The sequence below is a fragment of the Schistocerca serialis genome, chromosome 7 (assembly GCF_023864345.2).
Source record: "Schistocerca serialis cubense isolate TAMUIC-IGC-003099 chromosome 7, iqSchSeri2.2, whole genome shotgun sequence".
NCBI lineage: Eukaryota > Metazoa > Arthropoda > Insecta > Orthoptera > Acrididae > Schistocerca > Schistocerca serialis.
In genome coordinates, this window is record NC_064644.1 from 621,515,350 (window position 1) to 621,536,926 (window position 21,577).

General features: G+C 42.6%; 1 protein-coding gene across 1 annotated transcript in view; it reads left to right on the plus strand.

The window, feature by feature from the left end:
- The window catches only part of LOC126413306 (serine/arginine repetitive matrix protein 5-like), a 139,118-nt gene that overhangs the window by 1,694 nt on the left and 115,847 nt on the right, over positions 1-21,577 (plus strand). Inside the window, exons 2-3 of the mRNA XM_050083206.1 lie at positions 944-1,176; positions 17,586-17,611. Coding sequence (XP_049939163.1) covers positions 944-1,176; positions 17,586-17,611 — 259 coding nt within the window. The remainder of the gene's footprint in view (positions 1-943; positions 1,177-17,585; positions 17,612-21,577) is intronic.

Genomic DNA, 21,577 nt, shown 5'->3' on the forward strand with positions numbered 1-21,577 from the left:
AGCCCGGCTTTGATCTTCTCGCTGATCTCTGGATTAGGCTCGGTATATCGGAGAAGTCTCTGGCGGAGACTAGGAGGATATTATTTCAGTTGTTTTCTATCTTATTGTTGTATGTAGTTGTGATTCGAAGACGGATCACTTTTGTGTGTTGGTGTTATACTTGGAGAATTTGTTTTGGTTAATTGAACAGCCCAATAAATTCTTTTCGGACTTTGATCAAAAGTTTCTTCTGCTTACGCAGACATATCAGAAGTGAAATTATTGCTCGGCTGAAGGCCACATCAACAATAATTAGTGAATTACAAATATCCTTAAAACAAAGACCACAATCTAAGGAATCAGGACAAGCAGTTCTCAGCAAGTGTTCCGAGGGTCGGCCTGGGAAAGTAATTCAAACATAAGGTAGGGTGAGACAGGCAGTGAAGAGTAGTAGCGACGCAAGAGGATAGCAACTAAAACTACTCAAACTAGGGGCAGATTAAGCGTAGACCGACCGACTAACCAATGCGCCTAACGTCCAATCACTGGTACAACGATGGAATATTTTTAGGCAAGGGCGAAGACAGACAGCACTACGTCTTCACAAAACACCCAAGGGCGAAGGAAACACTAGGACCAACGTAAACCCCCCCCCCCCCAAATTTATATATATATATATATATATATATATATATATATATATATATGCGCACAGTACAATACAAGAGGTTGTCAAACTACACGCCGTGTCGGACAGCATCAACGCGACGAGGAAAGGTACACTGCCGGAAAGGTACCCTAACCTCCAGGGCAGGTAACTGGGGCGTTAGCGGCCACAAGGCAGAAGATGCCACTGCTTGTACTTCACTAATAAGAGTAATACTAAATTCAGTGATGAATAACAAATAGAGAAAGACGGCTGCAATATTTCACCGCCTCTAAACACTTCACTCGTTGCCGCCAGGCTCAGCGGCCCTGGGAGCAACAACCCGCCTGCCAAAGTCGAGATCTCAGAATAGTCAAGGTTGCATTAGCAGTTAACTCTTCACTCAAACGTCCAGGGTTCGGTGTACAACGAAGTCGTCGCTCTCACAGCCGCCCCTCCTCGATCCGGCAGTGGCAGCACGCCGCCAGCAACCCCGGCTCGCCCCCGCGCTGCACGCACCTGCTCGCTGCTGCGCCCCCTAACGACCTCATGTCCGTTCACCCTCCCACTGACACCAAATCCAGTACGCAGACAGCATTAAAACAACTGCTCATTCAAAACCACAAGATCACAAGATACACACGGAGCCCGGAAAACAATTCCGACAACAACTCACAATACTAAAACCAGTCACTAAGAAACAACATGGACGAATTACAAGTCGGCACAGAAGTGGTAGGAACACCTAATGTACGTCGTCCGCTGCGACGACCGAACGACCAACCAACGGTCGTCTCCACTCAAGTCAGGTACAGGAAAGATCCCAGTATAAATCATCGACTGGCAACTTATTTCCATGAGATCACTTCGACGGCCAGAGACAGGCGCACGCGCACGCGCACGCGCACGCGCACACACACACACACACACACACACACACACACACACACACACACACACACACACACACACACACACACACACACACACAAATAAAATATCACGGTCCATTCAACTAAACCTCGCTGGATCCGGTCCTTGACGTGGCCGTGCACTCTCGCGACCACATCCTTCCGCCGGACAGTGGATGTGTGTCGCGAGCGGTCGGGCGAGTACTGGCTGTCCAGACCTCACTGCTGCTCTCTCCCAACTCCTCTTGTTCGACACACGACGACCCGGAAATACTAAAGGCTGCTCCAAAGATGGTACCACAGTAAGCGCTATCGATAAGCGCTGCTGCTGCTGCCACTCACGGACAGACAACGCGAGCAAACGTAGCGGCGACAGTGAACACACTAAGAAAACTAGGCGCCACTCGCTATTACAAGATGCCAAGCTATGATCCTGATCAGTTACCGCTTAGCAGCCAGCTATTGTTGCCCGAACATCAGATTAGCGAAGCTGTTACTTCACGTCATCAAGAGAAACAAGGATATTCCTATCTTCAGTATCATTGTCGTCCAATTGTTTTTATTGTGATTATTGCGTCTGCTAAATCATCAAGTAAATATAGTAGTCGTAGTGATGGGAGTGCAATGAAAATGAAGGTAATCGCGGGTAATGCTGTTCAGATAGTTTCAATTAAATGTACAAGCTGTATATTTCGGTTTGTATAGCTCTCTATGGATCGGAGTGTGGAAACAGATCCCTTAATCTGGGAGGTAGGTTAGAAAATTTAAAAAAGGAAATGGACAGGTTGAGGATAGATATAGTAGAAATTAGTGAGGTTTGGTGGCAGGAGGAAGAGGGCTTCTGGTCCGGTGAATAAAGGGTTATAAATACAAAGGCAAATATGGGTAAAGCAGGAATGGTTTAATAATGAATAACAAAATAGGAATTCGGGTACACTACTGTGAACAGCATAGTAATGCATTGTGGCTGATAAGATACATTGAGGTAAAAAAAAGTCATGGATAGCAATGTCAACATATAGAGGTGGATGTAGTATCGCGTACATGAAGTATAAAAGGACAGTGCATGGATGGAGCAGTCACTTGTAGCCAGGTGATTCATGTGAGAAGGTTACAGATTTCATAATGGTCACAGGACGGGAATTAACTGACACTGGAGCGTAATTTGAGCTAGACGCTTGGGATATCCACTCCGAAAAGCGTTAGGAAATTCAATATTCCGCGATTCACGGTGTCAAGAGTGTGCCGAGAACACCACATTTCAGGCATTACCTCTCATCACGCACAGTGCAATGGCGACAGCCTTCACTTAACGACAGAGAGCAGCACTATTTGCGTACAGTTGTCAGTGCCAACAGACAACCAACATTCCGTGAAATAAGCGCAGAAATCAATGTGGGACGTAGGACGAATGTATCCGCTAGACACAGTGCGGAGAAATTTGGAGTTAATGGTTTACAGCAGCAGACGACCGATGCGGGTGCCTTTTCTGACAGCACAACATCGCCTGCAGCGCCTCTCCTGGACTCTTGACCATTTGGGTTGGATTCTAAAGGACTGGAAAACTGTGTCGTGGTCGGATGAGTCCCAATTTCAGTTGGTAAGAGCTGATGGTGGGACTCGACTATGGAACAGGCCCCACGGACCCAAGTTGTCAACAAGGCGTTGTGCAAGCTGGTGTAACGGTGTAGGCTGTGTTTACATGGACGGACTGGGTCCTCAGGACCAACTGAACCTATCAGTGACTGGAAATGGAGTTGTTTGGCTGCTTGCAGATCATCAGCAGCCACTGACTGACTTCATGTTCCAAATAACGGTAAAATTTCTATGGATGACAATGCGCCACGTTATTGGGCCACAACTATTCGTGACTCGTTTGAAGAACATTCAGGACAATTCGATCGAATGATTCGATTGCCCAGATCGCCTGACACGAATCCCATTTAGGGGACAAATAGATCAGTTCGTGCACAAAATCCTGCACTGGCAACACTCCCGCAATTATGGGCGTCTATAGAGGCAGCATGGCTAATTATTTCTGCAGGGGACTTCGAACACCGTGTTGAGTCCATGTCACATCCAATAGCTGCATTACGTCAGGCGGAAGGAGATCCGAGACAATATTAGGAGGTATCCCATGACTTTTGGGACCTCCGAGTAGTGACGAAACCCACACCTCTATCTCTGAATTTATAGTGAATGAGAATATTCTGGGAGAAAACTGGTAAGCATAGTTTTCCCAGTATGTCACGGTAAGAAAATTGTTGGCTGTTTTACCCGTCTGCAACGGGCGGGAGGAAACCATAGACGACAAACGTAAGCAAAAAATACGAGAAAATGAAATTAATTACACTACTGGCCATTAAAATTGCTACACGACGAAAATGACGTGCTACAGACGCGAAATATAACCGACAGGAAAAAGATGCTGTGATATGCAAATGATTAGCTTTTCAGAGCATTCACACAAAGTTGGCGCCGGTGGCGACACCTACAACGGGCTGACATGAGGAAAGTTTCCAACCGATTTCTCATACACAAACAACGGTTAACCGGCGTTGCCTCGTGAAACGTTGTTGTGATGCCTCGTGTCAGGAGGAGAAATGTGTACCATCACGTTTCCGACTTTGATAAAGGTCAAACTGTAGCCTATAGCGATTGCGGTTTCTCGTATCGCGACATTGCTGCTCGCGTTGGTCGAGATCCAATGGCTGTTAGCAGAATATGGAATCGGTGGGTTCAGGAGTGTAATACGGAACGCCGTGCTGGATCCCAACGGCCTCGTATCACTAGGAGTCGACATGACAGGCATCTTACCCGCATGACAGGGATCGAGATGTGGCTGCACCATCCGTTACAGAGTCAACAGATGGGGACGTTTGCAAGACAACAACCTCCTCCACGAACAGTTCGACGACGTTTGAAGCAGCATGGACTATCAGCTCGCAGACCATGGCTACGGTTACCCTTGACGCTGGATCACAGACAGGAGCGCCTGCGATGGTGTACTCAACGACGAACCTGGGTGCACGAATGGCAATACGTCATTTTTTCGGGTGAATCCAGGTTCTGTTTACAGCATCATGATGGCCGCATCCCTGTTTGGCGACATCGTAGTGAACGCACATTGGAAGCGTGTATTCGTCATCGCCATACTGGCGTATCACCCGGCGTGATGGTACGGGGTGCCATTGGTTACACGTCTCTGTCACCTCTAGTTCACATTGACGGCACTTTGGACAGTGGACGTTACATTTCAGATGTGTTACGAACCGTAGCTGTACCCTTCATTCGATCCCTATGAAACCCTACATTTCAGCATTATAATGCACGACAGCTTGTTGCAGGTCCTGTAAGGGCGTCTCTGGGTACAGGAAATGTTCGACTGCTGCCCGGCCAGCACATTCTCCAGATGTCTCACCAATTGAAAACGTCTGGTCAATGGTGGCCGAGCAACTGGCTCGCCACAATACGCCAGTCACTACGCTTGATGAACTGTGGTATCGTGTTGAAGCTGCATGGGCAGCTGTACCTGTACGCGCCATCCAATCTCTGTTTGACTCAATGCCCAGGCGTATCAAGGCCGTTGTTACGGCCAGAGGTGGTTGTGTTCTCACTTTGAAATGAACGAACAGTAGAAACTGCGTATAAACTACATTAAACAACTGACCAGACAAATATGCCAAGGAAAACTCTATTCAGCGCCGTGTAGTGGAAAACAAATGTTTTGTCTCAGTGATGCTGCACTTAATTTGTTTTGTATAAACGATGCTATGTTGCACATAGTTCAGCTCTTAGCTGATCATATTACAAAACTGTCTACGACAAACGGTAGTTTAGCGTTCTCGTAGGGCACAGGTTATTTATTCAGTCTTTAAAGTTTTTGTACTTTAAAGAAGTACAACCATACGTGACAATAGTGGACTTGTTAAGCACTGTGTCTATCCAAACGATTTTAATTACAAAACATTTCTTTGTATAAAAATACAGAAAACATTTTTCGGTACTATAAAGTTCAGTATTAATAGACTTCTATAAATACGTTTTCGAAATCACTTTGGGGGCATGGCATAAACGTCTTTCACAGATAATGAGGATATATAATGTGTTGTAAGCCGAATGAATGAATGATGTTATACGATGAACAGAACATACTTCATGCATTCGATCAGTTACCAGCTAGTATTTAATTGTTCTCTAAATATTTTTCAAAAGAATTTTACTCTTTTTTAATGTATTGGTTACGATTTTCTGATGGCAAATTATTTTCAGACATATTCTCATTTGCTATAGTTATATAATAACCAAATAAAGTTTACTTGCACACTGATCAATAAACTGTCATTATTATAAGGCTTAGTTTTCAGGATTGCATGAGAACTTTTTTTTCAATATTTACATTTGACTGAGGCAAAAGTGAATAGTTGTGTTTACGTGGCATTATACTTTGTTTCCAATCCTCCCAACTTCGGCGTAGCCGACGGGAAAACATGCCTCCGAAAAAAAAAAAAAAAAAAAAAAAAAAACGCAGCGAGGGATAAAATTTCCATCCACTTTTGTTTAACATAAAGTTCGCTTCATGTGTACAACCGCTACGTAACAGAATTACACACAAAATTGTTTTGTTTTAATTATGTTATCAAAATTATTGTACTGATTGTTTTCAAGTCCGAGCTATTTTTGGCTCAACAGTTTACAAATTGTAGTAAAGTTCTTAAACTTAGTGTGACACACGTCAGCGTTAAAGTCTTCATCGTAAATTTCATTTGATACGATTATGTAATTGATACGGAGCTCACATCACACGGTCGGCGGCTCCTATCACCTTTTCTGTTGCGGTTCTGCCGCCACACCAACTGCTTCATAGGAACAAATGCCTGCTGCTGGTACCAAGGTTAGCACGATGTGTCGCGGGCTGCGCTTCTGCTTTTCACCTCAGCATCGTTTATACAAAACAAATTAAGTGCAGCATCACAGAGACAAAACATTTGTTATCCACTAGACGGCGCTGAATAGAGTTTTGCTTAGCATATTTGTCTGGTCAGTTGTTTAATGTAGTTTATACGCAGTTTCTACTGTTCGTTCATTTCAAAGTGAGAACACGTTTCCTTGTTTTACGTTGGCAACACTGTCACCTGTCAGAGCGCGGCATGACATCCACTGTAGAATTACTGTTAACCTGTTGCACATAGTTCAGCTCTTAGCTAATCATATTACAAAACTGTCTACGACAAACGGTAGTTTAGCGTTCTCGTAGGGCACAGGTTATTTATTCAGTCTTTAAAGTTTTTGTACTTTAAACAAGCACAACCATACGTGACAATAGTGGACTTGTTAAGCACTGTTACTGAATACCACAACGGCAGACATCAGTTCGCTTTGTTAGTACCACGTTTACCAGACGCGTTTATTTGTTGTCCCGTGCGAGAACACTTATGAAGATACACTTGGTTAAAAGCGTTCGTGCATACTTCATCCGATTACCTCCATAATCCGACGCAGCAGAGGTGAGTACAGATTAACGTACTACTATGGGCTTTCACATGTTTTATTTGCTTATGCTTGCACAGCCTTTCAGTATCACTTAAATAAGTGTGCTGAGTTCCACAGTGGGTTTTAAACTGCAATGAATACAGAATCGTTGTGTCTCTTTTCTCAGGAGTTTCTGTGTACATTGACAATCAAATAGTTGCTGTGCAAGTATTTTGTTCTCACGCAAGGTGAAGCGTAATACAACACTAGAATTATTTGTATATTAATATCTCTCTTGCGATTTTAGCAGTGGAGCTATGTCACAAGATTTATATATTCTCATAGTATTCGGTCATGTACTTTGTTACTTGGTTGATGTTTACATGTGAAATATCTTACATAAAAGAAGAACTTGTTTCCTTTCGTACAGGGCACCGCTATACGACCTTTACTTGCATAGAAATTACGGTGTCTACGAAATAAGCTAAAATTACCAGAGCAAAAAGTGGGTAAATAAACCGTTCGCCGCGTGCGCGAATCAAACGTGGGCATCCAGACACACACAAAGAGAACTTTTGTGTAACTACGAGATAGACAAGATTCAATAAGGAACTCATTTCCTAGATTTTTCTGTTAATAGTATGGGCTTACTTTATTCATATAGAAAAATTCACTAGAAAAATAATTACTGGTTCTTGCCAAAAACTTAGCAACTAAGCTTGTAAAAATAAGCTAAACATAAGCCATACGCATTTACAGGTTTGTGCCTTGCTTGCATAGCAAAAGATTTTTATTTCTCTTGCTTGCTGGTATATCTTACCCATACTGGCTGTGCTTACAGTAAAAGTGTGATTTTATGGTGTACATTTTAATATTCATTCCCATACCATGTATCTCTGTCATACATTAGTACTTTCCCAAATTATTTTGAATTAACTATTGTACTGTTCAGAACATATTTAAAATTCCTAGCTTTACACGCCACTGTGGTTAGTCCATGAAACAAAGCGTACTTCTACTGCTTCAAAGCTTGTGTCCAAATCTTGATGAGTTGTTATACAAATATATTTTCATATATACATTATTCCACGAGATTAGTACAGCCGATCATCTGTCTGAGACTCATGAATTAAACAGAAATATTTACTATCTATAATTACAAGAAGTTCACTTAACTTTGAAGAATCATGCTTTAAAGTCAGAAAAGTTTTTTTTTCATTTTTAGAAGAGAAATTTGCCGGACTGACTACAAAATGCCATCATAACTATTAATACTATATATGAAGCTAAATTAAGTAGAAATTCCACCGCCTCTCCTTAGGCCCAGGGAAAGCAATACGTCACATGACAGTACTGTATATGCAGACGAAGTTGGTAGTCGGCGCAGTGACTGGTGTGAGTGACCTAAAGGCATTTCCCATTTACAGTTGCCACTGCGCGCTGTGTGAACTTAGTTTGCGCCTAGGATACATCTGATAAGGGACTACCTGCGCATGATATTCGTACCCCTTGATGATGCCAGGCTTACGTGGTAAGACATTTGAATATTTATTTAGCAAATCAGCTAGGTCAGCCTTTTGTTATGTTAAATGCTCTGATTCGCCTATTTTCGTTTGAATGTGGGATAAAATATCCATGGCATCTCCTGTATTCTGACATTATAGTGCATTATGAACACAGTACTGCCCACCACTAGTGGACAGAGCCTTAGTTTTTATAGATTTGAGACTCTGACCTTCACTTTTTCGCTATACCTACCATGACATGAGGTTTTCCTCAAGAAACTTACAACTTGTTCCGTTCAGAAGGTCGATCTTTGCGTCCCCTGTTCGCAGAAATCCCATGCCTACCAGACAGGAAACAGACAAATTCTTGACACAGAGAAACGTTGAGCCCGCGCCGAATAACGCTGCGAGAACGGCTGGGCACGTTTGGGGAGAGTGGTGGTGGTGGGGGTTAGGGGCACGCCCTGTAGAGGAACTGTAGAGCGCTGGAGGTGTAGTGCGTTCTTAACTGAAGCGTACGCTAAAAATTTTCGTTTAGTATTAAGTGGAGCCCTCACTTGTATGGTGACCATTCGAAAAGCTCTGCCACCTCTGCTTTCGTCAATATCAAAAAAGAATTCCGCTGAATTGGTTTTCGTCTGGTTTATTAACCATTTGTAATTTTCAGAGAAGCATCATGAGTGCCGAATTTTAATAAAACCTGTACTTTTAACTTGTTGCCCTGTTAAAACTTGCTTCTTTTGCCAGAGCACAGCAGAGTTTACAGTTTCACCTCACAAACATGTTGTGCAGAGACAATTCCGAAACAGTGGCTCATGAAGTTTAAGTAAGGAACTGAGGAAAAGTAAGATCGGTAGCTTATGGAAAAGCACATCCGCGGTACAAAAATAAACGTGTAATATCTTCACTTATGTTGTTCTGAAACCTATAGCATGTGCTTTCTTCGAAAAATTCTGTAGTTCGTGGAATAACACCGTAAATGAAGACGTTCTGCGTAATAAACATAAGGAAAAATAGTCTCTCTGCGTTTTATCATTTGCCGTAATCTCATTTCGATATCTCAAACAGTTGTGGAAATATAAGAGATGATGTAGATATTACACTGTAGCTTCATTGATTCGTCAGAGCAGTTTTTTTCGAGATCGATGACAGACACCAAGTCCCAAGTCTAAAGAAAAATTCAGTATGTTAGCTAAATTTAATACACCGCTATAATATAATGTAGTATGCACCGACTCGTGTTTTTCAACAAAGAAGTGTATAATACGCGTAAGCTGTGTGGGTGCATCGTAATAATTCCCGATTATCGGCCAGGAAATCAATTCATTAACTAATACATGAATTGAACATACATGGTCTTTTACATTTTTCCGAAAAACTAAAAAAGGCGCGAAAACTGCCACTTACATAAAAATGTGAAATGCAAACTTTTTTGAAACTCGTGCAGCGCCTTACTTCCATGCAAATATGCAACTATGACTATTAAGGAAATTACGTGCACACATTATCATGTAGCTGATACTACTGTTCGGACCTCACCTAATTGTCCCTTGACGCCAGTAGCACCGGAGACTACACAGTTTTGGAATGGCATTATCGGTACACTAGTTTTACTAGTTACACTTTTGAAAATTTCACGTCACGGAAGTTAATACCTGCTCCTCTGTCCAGTACAACTGCCGTGGGTATGCTCTCCACTACAGAATTCACGGCTGCCTGAACTAGTTCTTTAAGTTTCATGCACGATTTAAAATCTCCTCACAGTTCTTCTCTAATATCTGTATCCTCTTTATATCGTAGCATATGAAACTTTTCATCAGGTTTACTCATAGGTTTATATTCTGGGTCTTCACAAATTTTTGAATTCAGGTAAATATGTCAGTAATTAATAGCATCTACTGTAAAACAGTTATGCTTATCAAGATATTTGTACAACTTCCGCCACTGTCTATAATAATAATAATAATAATAATAATTTTCAACTTGTCTGAAAAAAGTTGTGTATGTGGTATTTTGTTATTCTGTATATTATTTAGTGCAATCGATGGCAAGAATGAAACAATGTTTAGGGTTTCACTACTCTCCATTTCACATTTTTATGTAAGTGGCAGTTTTCGCGCCTTTTTTAGTTTTTCGGAAAAATGTACAAGATCATGTATGTACAATTCGTGTATTAGTTAATGAATTGATTTCCTGGCCGATAATCGGGAATTATTACGATGCACCCACACAGCTTACGCGTATTATACAGTTCTTTGTTGAATGTTCGCTTCTAGTCACGCTTATTTGATTTCCTCACTTTCTCAGACAACGAATGTCGTCTGAGAGGCCCTGCTTCCTTTTCCTGGTGATTCTGTTTTCTGTTAGCGTTTAATACAGGTTCAAGGGGCCCAGGTTGGATTCCCAGCTCGAGCAGAAAATTTTTTTCCGTTAGGGACTGGGTATTGTGTTTTCATTTCATCCCCATCTCCGACGCGCAAGTCGCCCAATGTGGCGTCGAATGCAATAAGTACTTGCCCTCGCCGGCCGAACTTCCCCAAATGGGGGACTCCCGGCTCACAATGCTGTACGCTCATTAAGACAGGTTCAACACAGCTGATGTTGACACTGCACAAGAAAGCCGATTCATGCGCAGTAAACAGCGAACTCCAAACACACACTGCCTTTCATGGAAACTATTAAATTCAAATAGTGCTATCTACCAACGAGTTCACTTTACCAGAATACAAATGAGGCGCTGAGAGCCACGAGGGCCAAAAGCACACTGTCCTTGACGCCCAAATTTAAGTGAATACTAGAGAAACCAGTGAGACAGCTTTTCTTGGATGTTCAGATATACATGTAATGTGGGCCCACAGAGCAGATATACCTGACCCACCGTAAGCTCAACAGACTTTAGAAGCATTGAATAAATGCTCCACTCTCACAATTGACAATCATGTGCTTTATGGTTCTGAGTGCCTCAAACGGATTACTGCTGGATAAAATCCAAAACTTATTGTACTATATCTCATTCAGAATCTCACAAAATAGGTGTTTTTGTCAGTATAAAATATACTAACGTCCGATCTAATGTTACCATATAACGAGTGAATTGGCGTATCTGCGCAGTGTGCTAACTGCCTCGTGGGATTTATGCCACGCAAACGACTGCTGCAGTGCGCTATCACCTGGTGGTATTGATGTAAACTTTTAGTTGAGTGCTGTAAACCGTTTACATTGCTCATCAAATCCGTATGTATTTGGCCCGTGAATGTGCGCCCGTGATCGTGATCCCAAGTTTCAGTTTCACTGAGTCGGGGAACAATGTAGCGCAGCGCGGTAGGTGCCATTTATTTATGGTTACCCCATCTACATTATGTTTAAAGCCTTCAAAGAAAAATAAGGAATAAATCAGCAAGGTGCCAAAAGTTACGGTGTTCACGTGCTCTTGGGCTCTTACCCAACAGCTGCCACTGCTCTTCATGCCGTCTATCACTTCCAATCCCCCCCCCCCTTTCTACATCTACATCTATACTCCGCGAGCCACCTTACGGTGTGTGGCGGAGGGTACTTATTGTACCACTATCTGATCCCCCCTTCCCTGTTCCATTCACGAATTGGGCGTGGGAAGAACGACTGCTTGTAAGTCTCCGTATTTGCTCTAATTTCTCGGATCTTTTCGTTGTGATCATTACGCGAGATATATGTGGGCGGTAGTAATATGTTGCCCATCTCTTCCCGGAATGTGCTCTCTCGTAATTTCGATAATAAACCTCTCCGTATTTCGTAACGCCTTTCTTGAAGTGTCCGCCACTGGAGCTTGTTCAGCATCTCCGTAACGCTCTCGCGCTGACTAAATGCCCCCATGACGAATCGCGCTGCTTTTCGCTGGATCATGTCTATCTCTTCTATTAATCCAACCTGGTAAGGGTCCCATACTGATGAGCAATACTCAAGAATCGGACGAACAAGCGTTTTGTAAGCTACTTCTTTCGTCGATGAGTCACATTTTCTTAGAATTCTTCCTATGAATCTCAACCTGGCGCCTGCTTTTCCCACTATTTGTTTTATGCGATCATTCCACTTCAGATCGCTCCGGATAGTAACTCCTAAGTATTTTACGGTCGTTACCGCTTCCAATGATTTACCACCTATGGCATAATCGTACTGGAATGGATTTCTGCCCCTATGTATGCGCATTATATTACATTTATCTACGTTTAGGGAAAGCTGCCAGCTGTCGCACCATGCATTAATCCTCTGCAGGTCTTCCTGGAGTACGTACGAGTCTTCTGATGTTGCTACTTTCTTGTAGACAACCGTGTCATCTGCAAATAGCCTCACGGAGCTACCGATGTTGTCAACTAAGTCATTTATGTATATTGTAAACAATAAAGGTCCTATCACGCTTCCCTGCGGTACTCCCGAAATTACCTCTACATCTGCAGATTTTGAACCGTTAAGAATGACATGTTGTGTTCTTTCTTCTAGGAAATCCTGAATCCAATCACAAACCTGGTCCGATATTCCGTAAGCTCGTATTTTTTTCACTAAACGTACGTGCGGAACCGTATCAAATGCCTTCCTGAAGTCCAGGAATACGACATCAATCTGCTCGCCAGTGTCTACGGCACTGTGAATTTCTTGGGCAAATAGGGCGAGCTGAGTTTCACATGATCTCTGTTTGCGGAATCCATGTTGGTTATGATGAAGGAGATTTGTATTATCTAAGAACGTCATAATACGAGAACACAAAACATGTTCCATTATTCTACAACAGATTGACGTAAGCGAAATAGGCCTATAATTATTCGCATCTGATTTATGACCCTTCTTGAAAATGGGAACGACCTGCGCTTTCTTCCAGTCGCTAGGTACTTTACGTTCTTCCAGCGATCTACGATAAATTGCTGATAGAAAGGGGGCAAGTTCTTTAGCATAATCACTGTAGAATCTTAAGGGTATCTCGTCTGGTCCGGATGCTTTTCCGCTACTAAGTGATAGCAGTTGTTTTTCAATTCCGATATCGTTTATTTCAATATTTTCCATTTTGGCGTCCGTGCGACGGCTGAAGTCAGGGACCGTGTTACGATTTTCCGCAGTGAAACAGTTTCGGAACACTGAATTCAGTATTTCTGCCTTTCTTCGGTCGTCCTCTGTTTCGGTGCCATCGTGGTCAACGAGTGACTGAATAGGGGATTTAGATCCGCTTACCGATTTTACATATGACCAAAACTTTTTAGGGTTCTTGTTTAGATTGTTTGCCAATGTTTTATGTTCGAATTCGTTGAATGCTTCTCTCATTGCTCTCTTTACGCTCTTTTTCGCTTCGTTCAGCTTTTCCTTATCAGCTATGATTCGACTACGCTTAAACCTATGATGAAGCTTTCTTTGTTTCCGTAGTACCTTTCGTACATGATTGTTATACCACGGTGGATCTTTCCCCTCGCTTTGGACCTTAGTCGGTACGAACTTATCTAAGGCGTACTGGACGATGTTTCTGAATTTTTTCCATTTTTGTTCCACATCCTCTTCCTCAGAAATGAACGTTTGATGGTGGTCAGTCAGATATTCTGCGATTTGTGCCCTATCACTCTTGTTAAGCAAATATATTTTCCTTCCTTTCTTGGCATTTCTTATTACACTTGTAGTCATTGATGCAACCACTGACTCGTGATCACTGATACCCTCTTCTACATTCACGGAGTCGAAAAGTTCCGGTCTATTTGTTGCTATGAGGTCTAAAACGTTAGCTTCACGAGTTGGTTCTCTAACTATCTGCTCGAAGTAATTCTCGGACAAGGCAGTCAGGATAATGTCACAAGAGTCTCTGTCCCTGGCTCCAGTTCTGATTGTGTGACTATCCCATTCTATATCTGGTAGATTGAAGTCTCCCCCTATTACAATAGTATGATCACGAAACTTCTTCACGACGTTCTGCAGGTTCTCTCTGAGGCGCTCAACTACTACGGTTGCTGATGCAGGTGGTTTATAGAAGCATCCGACTATCATATCTGACCCACCTTTGATACTTAACTTAACCCAGATTATTTCACATTCGCATTCGCTAATAACTTCACTGGATATTATTGAATTCTTTACTGCTATAAATACTCCTCCACCATTGGCGTTTATCCTATCCTTGCGGTATATATTCCATTCTGTGTCTAGGATTTCGTTACTGTTCACTTCCGGTTTTAACCAACTTTCCGTTCCTAATACTATATGCGCACTATTTCCTTCAATAAGAGATACTAATTCAGGAACCTTGCCCTGGATACTCCTGCAGTTTACCAATATTACATTAACTTTTCCTGTTTTTGGTCTCTGAGGACGGACGTTCTTTATCAACGATGATAATGTCCTCTCTGGTAAGCCGTCAGGTATTTTATCGTTTCTCCCAAGGGGGGGTCCCTCTAACCTAAAAAACCCCCGTGTGCACGCCACACGTACTCTGCTACCCTAGTAGCTGCTTCCGGTGTGTAGTGCACGCCTGACCTGTCTAGGGGGGCCCTACAGTTCTCCACCCAATAACGGAGGTCGATGAATTTGCAGCCATTATAGTCGCAGAGTCGTCTGAGCCTCTGGTTTAGACCCTCCACACGGCTCCAAACCAGAGGACCGCGATCGACTCTGGGCACTATGCTGCAGATATTAAGCTCAGCTTGCACTCCGCGTGCGATGCTGGTTGTCTTCACCAAATCAGCCAGCCGCCGGAAGGAACCAAGGATGGCCTCAGAACCCAAGCGGCAGGCGTCATTCGTTCCGACATGTGCTACTATCTGCAGCCGGTCACACCCAGTGCGTTCAATAGCTGCCGGAAGGGCCTCCACCACATTACGGACGAGACCCCCCGGCAAGCACACCGAGTGCACACTGGCATTCTTCCCCGACCTACCCGCTATTTTCCTGAGGGGCTCCATAACCCGCCTAACGTTGGAGCTCCCTATAACTAATAGGCCCGCCCTCTGTGACTGTCGGGACCTTGCCGGAGAATCGGCCACTGGCCCAACAGGCGGGGCATCCTGTGGTGGCTCGGAAACGATGTCATCACCACTAGGAAGCACCCCGTACCTGTTGGAAAGGGGTAAGGCAGCTGCCACGCGGCCAGATCCCACCTTCGCCTTTCGGCCAGGCACGCGCGAGCCCACCACTGTCCGCCATTCACCCTGGAGTGATGGCTGACCGGTAAGATGCTCACTGCCGGAAGACGCAGCGACATCAGGGGTTCCAAGTGATTCCAAGGCCACCGAAGTAGGCCTAGGTCTCACCACAGTTGCCCCAACGCCACTACGAGCAGACGCCTGCGCCTCGAGCTCGATGAGCCTAACAAAGCCTCCACCTGCCCCCGAAGAGTGGCCAATTCTCCTTGCGTCCGCTCACAACAACCACAGTCCCTACACATGACTATGTTTACCCTACTCTATACGGTGACAAATTCCCAAGATAATCTTCTGATGAGCTACTCTGATAATCAAGAAACACTCACTGAAATACGAGACGCGAAAACTACGCTAGGTTTTCCCAGAAAAACTATTTAAAATCTAAGCGCAGCAAATAAGTACAAAAACGCTTTATACAAACAGTACTCGCTGCTGCTGGTGCTCTCGCTCTGGCTGTCACAAGACAACTGCTGATTCAAGTGACTAGTGGACTAGTGACTAACGGCCGCGAAACAAACAAAAGACGGTTTTAGGGCGCTTTCTGTTCTAAACGATCAAGAAAACACTAAGAAATCTAACACGAAAACTACGTAAAGTTTTATTAAGAACTGTTTGTTACTATGCAGAGCAGATAAACACAAATAGAATCCCTTCCTTAGTGGAAGGTCGTAAACAAAATGCAAAATAAACGCTTTATACAAACAGTACTCGCTGCTGCTGGTGCTCTCGCTCTGGCTGTCACAAGACAGACCGTCGCAGTGAGTACGATGGGGGCGGTTTTAGTATGATCCGCCGGCGTTGCTAGAGGACCATTCCTCGGACACCTCTAAAGTGCTCACGGTAGGATTTTGCGGGGTTGGCGTCCAGTTAGGCGCAGGCCCCGTGTTTTGTCCCGATATACTGCGTCCATTATTTCTGTCATTGTTATTCAGCGACAGTTTCCTGGAATGTGATTGCAACCTATCAATTCTGTTCCGAGAGCAGCCATATCCTGGAGTAAATCAATGTCCAATACTTTGGTTACGATGTCGGCCGTTGCCACACTCACCCTAACAAACAGTATTTACAATTAGTCCAGTAGATTTAGCATTCCAATCGGAAATAATTGCTACAAAAATTTTACTGTTTTAATGGCTTTGTTTGTGTCCCAGTATGACTATCCTACGTTTTCCCCCACGGCGGAGTTGTGGAAAAGTGCTGGGGGGCAAAAATGTACCCGAAAGAGGGGTATTTTTCGCTTTCGAGATTATCTCTTAAATGACTTACAAATCGAAAACATAGCGCAATTGAATATTGTAGGGCATGAAATTCTGCATTGAACGAGACCATCCGTATATTTCTTGGACCACCCGCTTCCATACTAGTGTTCTTCAAAATTAGACCAATTTCACATGCTCATAAAAAATTTTCGTTTTAACCTCTTTTTTTGTAATATCGTAGAAACTAACCCACCTATCAATAATGTCGTTCATAAAAGAGATATGGTGAGAGAAATTTGGCATTCGATGAAACCAGAAGTGAATTTTTTGAACCACCCATTTGTGTGCTGCTCCTCATTAAAGTTGGACCATTTCTCATCATACATTTCAAATGTAGTTCTTCAGTAATTCTTATGTACACTCTTTTAAACACAGAACTATAGCAACCAATTGCCTTGCACTTATTTAATATAGTAATAGAAAAATTCTAAAATTTTGTAAAATTTGAAACATTAAAAAAGTTTTTCATATGTCGAGGGTTAAGAACTGAGACCTCGTATCTGACAGATGTCAGAAAGTTCTGACTCAAAAAAACTTGTAAGTGTAAAAAATACATGTTATAACAAAATGATGCAAAAAAGACAATGCACAACCTGTGAGTAATAAGTGTTTATCTCTAAATAAAAAATCAAAACAATCAAAATTTTTATTAAAGGTTATTTTTTCAGCTCCCTTGTGAAATTTGTCTTGTCAGGTACGTGGTCTCCGTTCATAACCCTCAATATAATATAGTGATACCCATTCAACTGATATGAAGGACGCAGGAAGAGACACTCCTTGAAATTAAGTAGTGATTATTATATTTCGAAATTACAGAATTTTACATAAATGTAGGAGATGAAAAGGTAAAAGTAGGTACGTACACAAATTTCACATACGTCAACGTTTGACTGTCATTGCACCACTCAGCTTCTCAGAGTCTGAAATTTCCGAGTCCGACGCCCCGTCACTCGGCTCCTCAAAGTCAGTAATTTTCGTCACCTCATATATACAATCCAGGTCTTCGTTAACATCTTGTTCGTCGGTTTCGTCTGGTTGGAGGGAGCTAGTTCATGAGATCCCCTTGCAGTTTACACAAATTAATGAGCACTTAATACCAGCCTTCCGACACCCACAACTACCTACACAGCACTTGTTGTATTTGCAGGAAATTGTTGAGAGAAGAGACTGTGGAGCTGGTTCTTTGGAGGTAGGAATGAGGCAAAGACAAAACTCTGAAGCCTGCCATCCCCAGAGGAGCGGATCCATCTGGTGTCCTATCCACATTTGTACTTTTAAGTAGGTCCACAAGCAACGCTGGCGAACTGCTTCCGACGTTGGTGGTAGGGATGCTAGGGTGAATCTAAATTTCACAATCGCTTTGGAAAACAGGTCGAATCGCAAGTTGTCTGAAGTCTCTCCTGCCATACCTCCGTAAATCGGAGGTCAGCTTCGACAATAGCTTCAGCTTGAGTGTCATGCTGTAAGAATGATTTGATATATTCCAGAAGACATTTATTTTTGACCAGTAGATTGACCACCTTCTTGCCCTGACCGAAGAGTGCTGAAGTTGTGTCATACACACTTATGGCGTAAAGAAATACGAGTGACCTGATCTTTGCCAGTTTGGAACTGTTAGAAACAAATATTTCTGATGAGGTCTTTTCTCTTCCAAATTTCAAGAAATTTATATTTGCTGATGGTGTGGCTAGGGCATTGAGCATGATGAGAAGGTCCGTATCCTCAGCAACAACCACAACCTTCTCATGCTCCTGTGAAACCTCAAGCACTGTGGTAACAATTAAGACAATTAAGTGGTCTGCGTCTTCAGTGGCTTGCCTTACTAAGAAGCCTTCATCTTCGAGCCTCGAAATAAGCAAGCTAATGAGATGTGCTTCATTTCTGGAAAGGAATTGCTCCTGAGTCAATCACCATCATTAGCTCGGTAAATATGACCTCAGGAGTAGTGTGTCTTTTGCTTCGGCAGAGGTGCTCAGCATATTTGATTCTCTTGGTGGGGAGGTCTTCTGGGTAGCCATCTACCACCACACTTGTCGCACTTCCGCTGTAGTGTCTTCTTAAGTATTCCACGTATTTGGTTAGCATTAACTTAAGTGTTTCACCATTCTTCCATACAACGCACTGGAGAAGAAATCCACCATCGATGACAAGTGCTTCTTCCAGGTTTACATCATTCTTTGGTGTGAACAAGTCGTAACACTGACTTGGGAGTCTCCCTCATTCCAGACGCATTGAACAGACAGAGAGAGAGAGAGAGAGAGAGAGAGAGAGAGAGAGAGAGAGAGAGAGGATAGGGTGCCATCTCATATTGGAAGAATTCTTTAATAAAATGAACAAACCGCCTTCAGTCACAAGTTGCGTTTATTTACTGCACTATGCATTTCGAGCACTGGAGGCTCATCTTCAGGTGCTTGTTAGTGATTTGCATCAGGTTTTTTAGTTGTTTGCCTGTTATTACATTTTTCTGTTACAACATCGTATATTCTAGATGTAAGTTTAACAGCGTTAATAATGTGAAAATAAGTTACAGTTTAACATTGTATGATGTCTGCTTCTGTTGTGCAGTTGGTATACACAGTATACATCTTTACTTTTGCAGTACACACTGGGATACACACATAGTCACACACTTTTTCGCACATTGTAGTAGCAGAACGTAAACATGCCACAGATTCTCGTTCATACAGATGTTCTACTTCTAAATATAATCGATTTTCTTGTTTCACAGAAGATAATATGATAGTATTATTAGTACACAGGTATCATTAAAATAATCATTTGGCACCATGTTGTAGGTTGTCGACTGTTCGTACTCTTATGGATTTGATTTCTTAGGAAAAAATAAACTTTTGAAGGCGTAAAAAAATGTGGCTGTTAAACTTGTTCATTCAACAAGTTTTCGGAATATTTTTCTTTGTGTAGCATTATTTCTAACTGTTCTAGTAGATTAAATTTTTTACTGTTGGGTCCTGTGTGAAGCACAGTTAGGCTGTTGTGGATGCCGTCAAGTGTGTTTATTAATATACATGTGGTTAGTTATTGTAGATTTTTCAAAATGGTTTAGTCGAAAGGCGTCGGTGTGTTCTTTATACCGTGTGCGGAAGGTTCTTCCAATTTTTCCTATGTAAAATGCAGGGCAACTGTTACATTGTAATTTACATATTCCACTGTGTTATGTCATTGGCTTGTTTGTGTTCCCTGCGTGAGGTAAGTGGTATCCAAGTTTGCTGTTAGTGGAGAAAGATATTTTAATATTTTTTTAATAAGTTAGCTACTTTTTGTGATACTGTGCCTAAGTATGGGATGCTTGTGAAGATTTATTTGTGTTGGTAGTTTATCTGCGCCTAAACTTACTTGCATCTGTGAAGGATGACAGAAAGCGGATGGAGTGATCGGTTGAGATGAGGTTGTAACGAAATATGATCTAATGGTAGATGCATTCTAGAGAGAGGAAGATGTTGCGTCAGATCATTTAACAATTTTTTCCGTTCTGTTGGGGTGCATCAGTTGTGTGGCATAACCTGTGTTCGACTCTTATACAACTGTATGTTATGTCTGTGGCCTAGAGCACTGTCTACTCGTGATCGTTAACAGCAGATCTGTCATCAGAGGAGTTCCATCTCATGTGTGTGATTATGACGACGACGACGACGACGACGACGAAACATGCCCATCTTGTGTCGGCACTTTCCTCTGTATGAACGTAGATATTTGCAAGGTACTCAATTAACCTGCTGCATCTTTGGCATAAAATCGAGTCTTCAGTTTCAAAATTACGTTATTTCTATGTTACTGACAGTTTGTGAGATACTGAATTCCCATGCATACATCTGCTTGACAGATGTTCTGTTTACGGATTTAGTGATGGCATGTCTCGTAATTTCACATGTGGAACATCGTTGCTATGCGTTGGTCCGTTTCCTTGTGAGAGGTATTCTCCATTACTAACGATCATTTTGTATAGGACTGATGCAGGCATAGTATAATTTCTAAACCGTGATCGGATATGAACAGTGGATGCCATACACCTCTGCCAAGCTATATTGTGCATGTATCACAGGGAATCTATGTTTTAAGGAAGTAGTTTTTTCATTTTACAGTTTATCTTGTTACAGTTTTAGGGCGCAAAATTGCTACGATCATTAGCGCCCATTCTGGGACTTAGGGAAGCTTACAAAAACCAAATGGGAAATCTGCAGAAATGGGAGCTAAACTCAAAAAGAGGGGAAACTAAAAAACCCAAGGAAAACTTAGAAAACCACTGTAGGAGAGGGGGTTGTTTTTCCCAAAAAGAGCTTCAAATGGCCGACGTGATCACACTGACACTGATAAACTCGAGGGCGCGATCAGCTGAGCGCGTGTCATCTAAAATGGAAGGTATATCAGGCGACAGCTGTAGATGGGCTCGTAGCGGAGTAAAATAGGGGCACTCAAGAAAAATGTGTCTCACCATCCACAGTTGAGAGCAGTGGGGATAAAGTGGGAGAGCATAGCCACTTAAAAGATGTCAATGGCTAAAAAGAAAGTGCCCTATCCAGCGTCTAGTTAAAATTACCCCTCCCGATGACAAGTTCGGGAGGAAGAGGTCTGAGCACTGAGAAAAGGTTTCACATCCCGCAATTTATTAGCGGGAAGTTTAGACCAATGTGCTTGCCATAAA